General features: G+C 40.5%; 1 protein-coding gene across 9 annotated transcripts in view; it reads left to right on the forward strand.

Moving 5' to 3' along the window:
* The window catches only part of nrxn2b (neurexin 2b), an 825,611-nt gene that overhangs the window by 778,095 nt on the left and 34,842 nt on the right, over window positions 1-12,674 (forward strand). For 7 of the 9 annotated variants that reach the window (XM_015016195.1, XM_015016655.1, XM_015016354.1 and 4 more), the window contains one exon: window positions 687-776. The exons of the other annotated variants lie outside the window; for them this stretch is intronic. In XM_015016195.1, coding sequence (XP_014871681.1) covers window positions 687-776 — 90 coding nt within the window. The remainder of the gene's footprint in view (window positions 1-686; window positions 777-12,674) is intronic. 9 annotated transcript variants of the gene reach the window in all.

Below are 12,674 nucleotides of genomic sequence, written 5' to 3' on the forward strand. Positions count from 1 at the left end.
GCTCTGACAGATCTACTTAATTCGTTTTGCTTTAGGTGAAAAATGGAACAGGGATTCGAGGGGTCTGAGCGCCGCAGCACCGTCAGGTTTGGGAGGAGCTGTTTGGCTCATCGACAACTCTTTATCCGCAATGGGAACTTTAAGGCGCTTTCCTTGAGAACAACCACAAAATGTGTTTTGTTTTTTGTTTTTCCTTTAATGTGTGATTATGTCATGCTCTTTTTGAAACAATGTTTTACTGCTGACACTGAAATGTCTTGTTCTGCTTTATCCTTCCTTATTGTACTTGTGTTGACTGCTGGTTTTGATGGCTTTAACATATTTTGTCACCGCTAATGATTTTTCTAATGTGCTGAGAGCTATGATAAGTTCTTAAAAAACAAAACAAAAAGAAAAGTAACCATTTTACATCTAAATCACTTTTAAATCTGTTTAACATGATATCAGATTAAAAAAAAAACACAACTAATTTAAACTCAAAGTAACTAGAATGTTGTTAACCTGTCTAACCGAACAAACCAGCCCAAAACAACATCAAGTTCTTCCTGTCCTAACTAAAGATGATTTAAAGTTCATAACCTGCTAAACCTTTTGCAATGTTGCCCTTCTAACTTCTAACTTTCTTAACTTCCAGATTTGCCTGTAACCGTTTTGTTTCTAATTTGTCTTCTCCAAATTTCTTAAAGGGAACTTTGATAATGAGCGCCTGGCTCTTGCTAGACAAAGAATCCCATACCGACTTGGTCGGGTAGTTGATGAGTGGCTACTCGAAAAAGGTAATAAAATCCCTTTAACTCCACTAATGATCTACCCGCCTAACCTACCGTTAACCACAGCTCTGGAGGAGGTGCAGTGCCATGCAGCAGGGGCAAATGTGATTGACTCCTGAACTAAACTATAGGTTCCCGTCACTGTAGAACTCCTAAGTGTAGCAATGACCAGATTTTATGGCGTTGAGAAGCTCAACTGGAATTGAAGCATGTTCTACCAGATTTAGTTTCACCTTCGTTGGCTTTTAAAGAGCGATATCTCCGTAGTTTCTAACAAGGCCACGTTTCAGGGGTCTTTATCCAAGGCACCCTAAGTTGGGGCTGCATCTCTTCAGAGCTTTAATCTCCAAATAACCCAACATAACCCTTAATAACCTGACCACATGTAAACCGCTTCCTTCCTGTGTCTTTTGTTTGCTGAATGTTGGCTGGATGTAAAACAACAAAAAGTTTGATTTGCACTGGATTTTTGCGAGAACACAGGACCCTTCCACCCCCCACCCACCCCCTAACCCTCACACCACACCCCCTCCACCCCAACCACAACCCACAACCCCCCCTCCAATGAAAGTCACTAAAAGTTAAAGGGACTGTTTTTGTACGAAGTCTACACTCAGTGCACCATGCGGGCGCCTTTTTTGCCCCTGCCGGTGTTGTACCTGACAGCACCTTGAGTTCTTAATGCGGTCCCATTAAAATCATTATTCTTTAACCCTTTGAGTACCAAATGTCCCAACTTTCCTGTCTTTGTCTCGTGCCGTGTGTTTGTGCTGCTGAAGGTGGTTGATTCTTCAAAACAAGAATAAGCCAGTAAAAAAAAAAACCCTACAGGGATAAAAAAATATATATGCCCTGTTTTTTTTTTTTTTTTTTTTTTTTTTTTTTTTTTGCATTGGAGATGCATTGAGATGATCACAACCTAAGCGTAAAGACAGTTAGCTTTAGGGGGTTCTCTTTGAAACGCTATCCAAAAACACAGAAGGATGAATTTAGAAGATAAAACTCTGTCTCAGAGAGAATGATGAGGGGTTTTTTTTCTTTTTTTTGCAAGAAACAAACAAGATAAATGAACTGCCTGCATATTTATTTGATGACAACAAAACAGTCCTTGTATTCATATTCAGCGCCCATAAACTGACTTCTTGGCTCTCCTGTGGCGCCACAGCGAATGCACGATTGCTGGGAATAGTTAGAACAGAAATTAGAAAGGATTGGGGAGATTAAAGTTGAATGAAAAAGTGAATCAATAAAAAATGATTTAGCAACTTTATGAAATTATCTCTGTGCCACGAAAGTCTGAAGAGAAGAGCTTAAAAGTGAATCTATTATTCTCTTTCTTCACTTTGAAATCTGTCAATAGATTAAAGTAATAGGAGTTATTAGTTGTAAACATTCCCATCGACTCATGAGTTTAAATTTTGATAAAGTGAATATTAAAGAAGATTTGATATGTTAATTGCTATTATAAATGGAGTCAATGCAGTGGTGTCCTACACACGCCATGCGATGAAGACAAAGAGTTGCTTTCGAACAAGTCTAGCTATTGTTGAAGGGAATTAGTGGACATTTTTGAGCTCAAAGGGTTAAAGTTGTTTGACTTTTTTTCTTCCTTTTGTTCCTGTATCCACTTAGAACTTCAAGCTATAAACCTCAAAGCAGAATCTAACCACCAACAGCAAATCAAACTCCATCCACACTAACCACTGAGGACTCCTCTCAGGATGTTCCGTCTTTACAGACTCTAAGGAAATTGGCAAACTCTTCCAGCCTTATTGAGCTGGTAACAAATTCATGGAGTCCTCAGTTCTAACCTTGTTATAAATGTATTTTTAACTGAACCTGGATGTTGGTATTTGGAAGAACTTGGACAGGTCGTTGCAATCAACGAAAACTAAACGGATGCTAACCCTGTTCTAACTCTTGCTAAAAAGAAAACAAATCTCTAAGTGAAGACGTCTTCAAATTGTCCTCTCCTTTTTGTTCAAGCAAAACTCAGAGGGTTAAAACATAACGCAACGGTTGAACCTCAAATTGACCTCATCTGCTCTGGATAATTACAATAGTGTGTTTAAGAGAAATAAATAAATAAATGAAGGTCCCTTTAACGTTTATTGTTTTCACCACTAAGGAAATGGACATGTTTGCTGTGGATTCCAGTTGTTGAGTGGGTTGACTGGTTTTATTTGAATGAGACTTGTCTTTGTTGTTAAAAGTCTGGATCATTTAGACAGTGGTAGATGGTCCAGGCTGTGAATGACTGATCTTTAATGTTGCAGAGTTCTGAATGCGAGTGTGACAAACGATCAGCCCTGTGGGTCTCCTCCACAACAATCTGCAGTGTTTTACAGATTACACCCAGAAGTCTACATGGATTTTCTCTCTTACACTTGAATGAGGCTAAATTTAATTTGTAACAGAGTTAAAAGATTTAATGAGATCATTTTACCTGTTGTAACCTGTCATATTCTGTTATTGCCTGTTTAGCTAGCTTCCTCCCTGTTTTATTATGACTACTTGACATTTTTCCTTGTAGTTTAATTCACTGTGCTTGCAATTTATTGTGCACAGAAAATGTTGGCCTTCTCTTTTATAAACGTAATGATTTATTTTAGTGGTGGACACGGCTAACGCTAATCATAAACAGTTCCACTAATGCTAAAGCACTACATCAACATGGTATTTAGTGGAAGCTAAGTGCTAACTTCAATTCAAATTTGAGCACCAATTTAATTTTGACAATATAACTTACATATTCTACCATGCCCTTAGATATTGTATTCATGGATATATATCTTGTTTTCTACTGTCCATCTTTCATTTGTTCCTGTTTGTTTCTTGTTTGAAATGAAGTTACTGGGGGTGAAACAGAGAGAGCATAAAGGTTAGGAAACAGAACTGCCACGTAAACAGTTTCACCCACTTCAAAATAAGAGCATGAATACAAACGTTTATCTACTTGTGCAAATCTTGAGAGTCGATAACTAAAACTTCAACACAGATGTTGAACCTTATTCAACTGAAAGCTTAGAAAACACACAAGTAAATTAATGCTATAGAATTTATCTGGAAAAATTAATCTAGGGGAAGTCAAGTACGCTAAACGGAATATTAGCTCATTAGCAGATGTGTGCTCCCCGATGTTTGTTTTGAACATCGTATGATTTATTGACTGCTGTTTCAGCTACACATTGTCCCATCTTCCCCCTGCATAAAGCGGTGTGTTGTTTTGGGGGGAGTTCTGGGGCTAACCATGGACAACACTGTGTCACTGCAAAGATGATTTAATTAGACTTAACATTTACAAACTGTCTTCAGCGTCTTACTGGAGTAATTAGTAGAGTTAGTGGCAGTCTCTGTGTGTGTAACAGCTACAATAAGAGTGTCCAAAGTGCCGAAGTTTATTTTAGTCCCAGATTTGTGCTGATTGCCAGACTTTTTAAACAGGAGACAGACAGTACATTTTGTTAAATGTAACACCACCTTGTTCATTTTCTTATGAGCCTTTTATGTTTTTGCTTTAATCTTCATTTCATAGTAAACAGGACAACAAAAATTCAGCAAGCTTTATTCCTAAGCCAAACTAGAAATTTGTTTAAGATAAAGAAGAAACAAAAACCTTGTTTCTTTTGTTAAAATATGATGTATTTATTGTTGATCACATAAGGACAAAATAAATCACATAAAATTAGTTTCATATTTTCAGTTAGAAAAGCAAGCTAATGTTTGTGTACTTCTTGTGTGTAGTTCTTTCTGCTTTATCATTTTGAAAAGCAAGTCAAAATGACTTGCTTGGACTTTTTATTTTAAAAAAAGTCATTTTATATTAATAAAATTGCCTTTTATTAATATAAAAATATTAATAAAATTACTTTTTATTTTCTTGGACACCGCTGTCCAAGAAAATAAAAAGCCTTTTCCTTAACGTAGGGATTTTTCCACATTTACAAATCTTTTTCTTCGCTTAAAAATGACGGTGTCCAACTATATTGCAATACGTTCAGAACATCTGCATTAAGCCTCACTCTCGCAGGCTGAATAAACTTCAGACATGTCTTGACATGTAGAAAACACAATTTCCTTTGACATTTTTACTTCTTTAGTTCCTCTGCCTTAATTGCTGTGTCGCCTCACTGACACTGAATACAGCTAGCTTTGAGTCGTCTTCTTATGGTAGCCATTTACACACCAAAGAGTCCAGTTGCTGTGGCCTGCACTCTTAGGAATACTGTTTGTTAATGGTAAAAAAAAAAAAGTGGATGTTTGAGTTTCCGACCAATTGACCAGCATGCAGCACAGTCACACACACACACACACGCACACACACACTGTGCTTTAGTAGCCAATATAGTCATACTTTCAGTGCTCTTTGGTGCATCTCAGTGCATCTCTGAAAAAGGTAAAAAGATACTTTAAGGATTGTCATGGCAACAAACCAGATGCAGGTTTTGCAGTCCGTAGTCTATACCAGAAAATAAACTAATTTAACACTGTGGTGCTTCATTAATTGTTTAAAATCTATTCAACCGCCACTTCCATTGTTAAAGGAGATGTACCATTCCACTCCTGTATCGACAGCAGCAAAATAAAAGGGCTAATCGCTCACTTTTTGCCCTGACAAATCAGTATTTTGGTCACACCGTGATTTAATGGAAGTCATTGGAGCCCGCAGTCCTAGAGGAGAGCTGTGCTGTCTCCCTAGATCTCATTCTGAAGCCCTTATCCAATCTCCCATACTGTGTGTGAGGCAGATCAGAGAGAGCATCTCCTGCCCACTCCGTGCCCGCTGACTAAATTCAAAACGGCAGCAATTACAGGAAAGCAATGGAGGGGAAAAAATCCCAAGTCCCAAAAGTTTTTAACAGCTCTATCTGAGACAAAACTTACTGAGATGCAACCCCTTTACCCGGCGATGGAGCCGTCATTAGCAGTTTTCTCTACATCCATCCCTCTTCCCCTCCCCGGTCTTTCAGGTAATTCCTTTTTCTTGCTTTGACTTTGAAGGACATCCTTCGTCCAAAAGCACGGCAAGCGGTCTCTAATGTCATAGCTCCTACTCTTTTATGAGCTAATCTTCAAATAGAACGACAGACAAACAAGAGAAGAAATCTTTTTGATACCTTGGCACTATGTTTGAAGAACATTGAACCTGCCTAAAGAGAATTAACTGCACATCATGTTGTTGAGAAGACGTGATCCCTGTACGGCTCACCAATCAGTTTCTGTGATGAGCTACATGAGACTGAGAGAGGAGTTGGGTCTCCATGGCCTCTGAATTCAGGCTGAAGAACCAGATTTAATGTTTGGAATTTAATGGCCGTGTATTAGCTTCCCCCATCCCTTAATCAAAAGCAATCAAGTCCTCCCCCTTGGTGCGGGGCCAGAGCCCAAATCAAATCTCCAGGCCAGGCATCCGTCCAGATCGGCTATTCATGATCATCCCCACTTCATTTCAGAGATTCTGGTCCATCTGGTCACAACCGAGCCGATCCGATTGAGGCCTCCTTTTCTTTTCGGCGAACCCCGGTGATGCGCTCTGGCTCCCGCCGAGTTATTATCTTGTCTTCTCATTTGATCCCTCGGCACTATTATTGCACCATTCGAGAGAAATTGGGGGGAAACTAAATGAATTCGTACATGCTTGCTCACGAGTGGAGAAGTGGCAGCAAGTAAGCGTGAAAGAAAGAAGGGAATCTTCTGTTATTTCACGGTCTCCTGCCGTGAAATGCCACCCCACGCCCCACACCTCCCCAAAAAAAAGCATAGTCACAGTTAGGAGAGAAGCCTGTCCCCAGCTAACCACTGTACTATCTCTTTCTGCGTCTCCCTCTACAGTATTCCATGTTTCAGATCAACATACGGATAAGGAACCGAGTCTGATTGAATCCAGTTTACTCCCCCAAGAGTCCTGCAGATATTCCCACAGAATATCTCAGAGCGGTTGTTGCCTTTAAGGACCGCTGGGCATCAGACTGACTCCTAAAGCATTCACCGCACAGTGTTGCTACTCTGTGCCTCACATCTTTATTGTCAAGCTCTATTAATTCTTAGTATTCAACACGAACCAGCCCTGCTACAGAGGAACTGAAAAAAAAGAGAGAAAACTTAATTCCCAAAGAGAGCCTTGTGCTGCACAGATAACTTGAAAACACTTCATATTCGACTTTTTCTGCGTCCCACCCTCACCCCCACCCCCATTGTGCTCGGCTCTTCTTTGACTCACACCGCTCTTATTGTCTTAGGGAAGCTCTTTGTGTTGATTCTGCTACAAGAAGAAGAAGAAGAAAAGAGAATTCGGCAGGCACATGAAGGATTTTTGAGCAAAAAAATCCATATAGACCCCACGTACAATCAGTTCAATTTTCTGCTCGGCACGTCACAAACAAGTGGGTTGTTGACAGAGGTGAATTCTGGGCCATCCCTCCCACCCTGCAACTCGGCAAAGAGAAAAACATTTCAGGTTGAAGTGCCTTCCCAACCACTTGATGGTCCTTCTCTCTGTGAGATAACAGGAGCTGAAGGTGGATGAGAGAGAGGTAATGACAACAGTGAGAGATGCCGCTCTCTTCAGCTGCAGTCCCTTTCACCTTCCCTCATGCGCACTTAGATCATCCGTTACCTCACCCCTTACATCCTCCATCAGCCCCCCCCTTTTCCCCTTGCCTCTATTTAGTAATCGCCTCCCCCAGGTTAGCAGCAGCAGGCGCTTCCCTTTTCTCCTCTGCTCCTACAGTACATTCTGCGGGGTTGTTGCAGACATGCAGCCATTATTTCGTAGCCTCCGACAGGCAATCTGTGCATTAGCAACCCAAGCGTGGCCCAATCCCGGCCCACTCTCTGGCTTGGCTCGGCTTAGCTGGTAATTACCGACCGCAGCTCATCTGAGACGAGCCATTTCTCTCTGTTAAGAAAGAAAACGACCAAAGAGGATGGCGCATCAATGCAAATCTGCTGCTAGAAATGTGATTTTACTCCTGCTACTGCAGCGTCGTTTTGTTTCTGGGGAGGTAACCCAGCGAGGATCGAGCTCCCTGCTGTCTGCAAACTCTGCACCTTGTAGACTTTAATGTGCATTTGGATTTAGAGTGACCAGATGTCCCCTCGGTCTTGTCTCTTTATCCTCAGCCCACCTTTTTAATGATTTTCAAAAGGCCAAACTGCATGATGGCAGTAAAGGCGCACTCATTAGCAGCTGTGTTCTCAGCCAAACTGTACTCCCATGGGGCCCAGCAAACATGAAACCTTTCAACGACTTCTGTGCATTTAGATGCCACCCAACCTGATGTAAAAAAAAAAATATCACAGCAAGGCAGGAATGTACCAACCGTGGCAACTGCAAAGAACAGCACAGACTAGCAAAACTGGTGGTTCGAATAAACTTAAGGCGAGAAATTCAACAACAGAGATTGCATTACTGTAAGGTACACCCCCAATTAAAACAACTGTAGTCGGGCACAAAGATGCAAGGACATTTCTTCAACTTTCCTCTAAGTAATGCCACTCATTCTGGCTGCCATCCAGAATTTGCAGTAACTGGAGTCTTTTACATTGCTGTGTAGGAATTTCTGCCCATTCTTCTTTACAGAATTCTTTTACTTCAGTCAGAAGCATAGACAGCCTGTCTAAGTTCATCTCAGACCTTCCTGAACTTCTGCCTGCAGCTGTTTTGACCCATGGATGCCTTTTTGCCTAGTCTTGTTCTTTCTCCTTGTGTCAATTTATGAGCTCATACCTAAATTTAGAGAGACCTAGCATGAATTACATTAATTACATGACGATTATTCATTCGTCTTTATAGTAATACTTACAATAAACACATGTCACCTCAAACCACTTTAATTAACTTTACTCAAAAGAGACTCTGAAATCAGAAGTACAGTACTCCAATTTCCTACAGTTTTTCCCAAAGTCCTGTCCATCGAAGCCCTCACCATCGTCATCATCAGAATCAACACTGTTGTCATCAGAAGCTGATCCAATAACATCAGCAGCTGTCATTTGCAAAACCTCATCTGCCATGTTTAAAATGCAGTAAAACATACGTCAGAAATCACAATACAAATCTGCAACACATCAGCACATTGATATTAGGTCAAACAATGATGTCACTTAAAATCATATCTTTCATTGAAGTAAAACATCTGATTCATAATCTGCACAATATTTTACTGAAAATTGTTTTTCACACAAGCCTTGCTTTAAAGCGCATTGAACAGAGGTCCGTCGTTCTATCGATGCCTCTTATATGTATTACATGTATTTGCTTCCTTAAATGGAAACGCCTCCTACAGTCAAATAGTAGGGCTCCCACAATGCAGTCAGCAGGAGTCTTTGGGCCCTCAACAAGGTCATGGAAAACATGTTATCACAAAGTTAACCCTGTCATTAGTTGGCATTTAAAAATAAGGTTTGGACGGTAGAGGCGACTCAGTTCTTGAGTGTCTTCCTTCCTGTTTTATACATTTACCATGTCTCCAACTGCGCCGTTTCTCTAGTTCTTCTTATCAAACCCATCAGCCCTCCCTCTGGTAGTTTGTCTTGATGACATTCTATCCTCTATACCCTCATTCATTGTCTGTCACTCCCCCGTCCTCCATCATATATCTCATGTCCCCCTTTTCTCCACGCCGCTCCAGCCCTCTTCTCCCCGTGTCGTCTTTACGTCTCGAGCGCCGAGCTTGGTAACCGTGGAGCTGTTCACCAGCAGACGACAAAAGGAAATTATATTTAATAGTCTTTTAATAGGGGTGATTTAATTTAAACCTTTGATATTATATTGCAAGTCCTCTTTTCAGAGGAGAATTGGGAGAGAAAATGGCAGGCTTGTGTGAGATGTACAGTAGGGGGGGAGTTCTTGTCTGCCTTCAAATTGATTACCTGCCTAGCATGGAGTAGGGGCACTGCATGCCGCATTCCACTGTGCATTAAAAATGTAAAAATACCCCCTCTCCTCCAGCTGTACAATCTGCTGTGACATGCAGGGGTCATTACTGCAATGACTCAGCGAGGAAATCAAAGTCGGAATGCCGCTCGTTTCTCCATGGCGCTTCCCAGTCACTAAGTTCGCCCTCATCCTAAGCTGCTCCACCGATCAGTGGTGATTGCAGATGATAGCGCCTCGAGCAATACCTGTCTCTTTTGCCCACATGCCCTGTTTAGGCAGAAGGAATATACGGGCTTTTTGGTCAAGACACTTGCTAGACAGCGGAGACAGGAGCAGCAGTTGCAGCTTGGAATGTCTCATGGAACGGGTTACAGTGTGACAGAAAACAAACACAAACATTTGCCCCAGATAAGCTAGCAGTTTTTTATCACTCAGTTTACAATTTTCATGTTTTCTGGGTTCAAACTCAAGCAGCTTTACTTACTGTTTTCAGTGTTTTCCCATTTATTTAAAATAAGAATAGCTCATGCTATACATCACTCCTAATATTTTAACTCTCTTAAATAATTCACTCTTTGTTGCTAAAGCAACCTAGCCTGATAAAAAACAGCCCCTTTTTCTATGCTTTGCTTTGTCCATAGGGTCTGGACCCTCAGCTATTGAGAAACGATTGCTTCCTGGACTCTGTTGAAGTTTTACATTTTACCCAATTGCAAACATTTGTCCGTGACGTATGTTTTGCACCAGTTCAACGCTATGAAGCCAAATGGAAATTGTCTGCACTGTAAACAATCATTCTCCACTGCGAAGAGAAAAGTGCCAACCCGAACAAGATGGCAATTAATGTTGATTCAATATTTGTAGGCGTGGCTAACACAGACTGAACAGCTTAGTTCACTTCCTCCACTGCCTTAGCTAAAACTACAGGCAGACTACAATTCTAAAACAGCACAGCTGCGTCCTTGATTACAACTTCTCCTTCTGGCCGTTGATTGGCCCAGTAGAAATTCTACTAGAGAAATATTGTACCGTGAAAACAAGGCAATAGGTGTGTGCTTTAAGTTTACTGTATCGATGTTTGGAACTCTTATTTTGAAAAAAATACAAATAAAAAATGGAAGTAGTTCTTAACCTGTTGTGTTGACAGTCGACAGAATCAGCTAATAAACACTTTCATTCAGGATGGCATAACTCATTTGGGCCCTCAGTAGAAAGTGCCAGACAAGATATAATTGTCTGGCAATTATATCACAGTTAGCACTGTGAGAACCACGCGCTAACTGTTAGCCACTAACACCAAAGTCTCCACCTGGATCACAGCTTCCTATTGGTGCTAAACTAAAGAACTATTTCTGCGTTTTAATGAGTCTCAATGGCATTTTAACATTTCTTGTAAAAAATAATCTTTAATACTTAAACTGATAAGTCATGTGAAATCTTTGCACAGTTTGAGATTCATCAAACTTTAATCACTATCTGAAACACAAAAAGGGGTGCAGTAGAAGCACTATAGGAAAGGACAAACTTAAAAGCCTGACTGGCATACACACTGCTCGGAACTGAATTGAAGTACTCAGTATTTCTTAACTGATTATTTATAACACAGTTAGTGAAACCTTTACACTCTTTGTTACCACAGAAATATAACCAAAGTCTCATCCTATGCATGTAAACCCAATGCTATCCTGCATGGTGAGAGTCGATGTTCCCACAGAGCACCTTCTGAACACACGTCTTAATAACCTTTTTAGTAATTCCAGCAACAATTAGCTCTTTTGTTAGCTTGAGGAACACAGGTCAGTCTTTGCTGGACCCATAAATGACTGAGGCTTGGTAGATCTCGACCCTGTTAAGGTTCCTTTTACCTGTGCTGCCTTTGAACCGTCCTGGGTTCTACAGGACCAGAACTCACCACAAATGTGTGGAGATGTCTGCGCCTTCACTCATTTCCAACTTGTACTTGTAAAAGTTCCTCTAGTAATAATCTGTAATAATTCCTCTGTAATAATAGTAAATGTTCACATGCTGTGAGTTTTAGTTCTGCTCCATGTTCAGGTCTGTAAAAGGGAAACATTTAAAACCACAGAAGATTCCTGTGGTCTGACATGCAAGTGCACCGCTGCTGCTGCTGCTGCTGCATTCTGCAAGGTAATCAGTAACTGTAACATTTAGATTAATGTACTGGAGTGAAATGTAATTTCCTTAGAGCCAAACTAGCAATATTATTACATTTAAAGCACCCAAACACAATTACCTTAGGCGGGTACTTAGAGCAGCGCTTGTTTAAATTTCCTCGAAAGCTGAAGATGTTTCTCTTTAGTCAATGTAAAAAAAAACTAAACAGAAAAGATAATTAACTCTTTGAGCCATAGACTGTGAAAGTTCTGCTTCAAAAATATCCTCAAAGTCATCTTGGAAGCTTTGATGGAAAATTGTGAAGTGTGAGTAATCTCACCAAGCCAGTGGGAGAGCTAAAGAGCTCCAGAATTTTATTATTTTTTTTAATTCATGCAGAACAGTAAATGAGGGTAAATAATGCTTTAATAAGAACCAGTCAAAAGTTCCTATGTTTCTGAGTTTGTTCTACATTATATGAACCAGACTGCTGAAGCAGAAACAAAGCACATGCTACCAGGACTTTTTCCAGCAGCAGCACGGCGCGTTCTGTTTGGGAAATGTGGCATGAAAACGCAGCGGAAGAGGTTAAACTGCACATAAATGTTTAATGTTTACTCCCCATGGAGGCTGATTATTGTTCCAGATCATACGTCTTGTGGTTTACTTAAACCCGTATGCCAGGACAAAACCTGACAATGACAAATATGTCGCTTTGTATGCATGCTGCATTTTAGAGTTTGTCATTTCCTGGAAAATGCTGATGACTCATTCAGTGCTTGGGGGCGTATGCTTAGTTTGCATATGACAAAATGCTTCATTGAGAATTCAAATTTGTGCAGCTTTAATACAGAATGTTAGTCAGTATCTGTTTAGGGCCAGTAGAGCAAACCGAGCAGGCCGTTCCC

This window comes from Poecilia latipinna, unplaced genomic scaffold (assembly GCF_001443285.1).
Source record: "Poecilia latipinna isolate Pla-1442-1.1 unplaced genomic scaffold, P_latipinna-1.0 Scaffold6, whole genome shotgun sequence".
In the NCBI taxonomy this organism is placed as follows: Eukaryota; Metazoa; Chordata; class Actinopteri; order Cyprinodontiformes; family Poeciliidae; genus Poecilia; species Poecilia latipinna.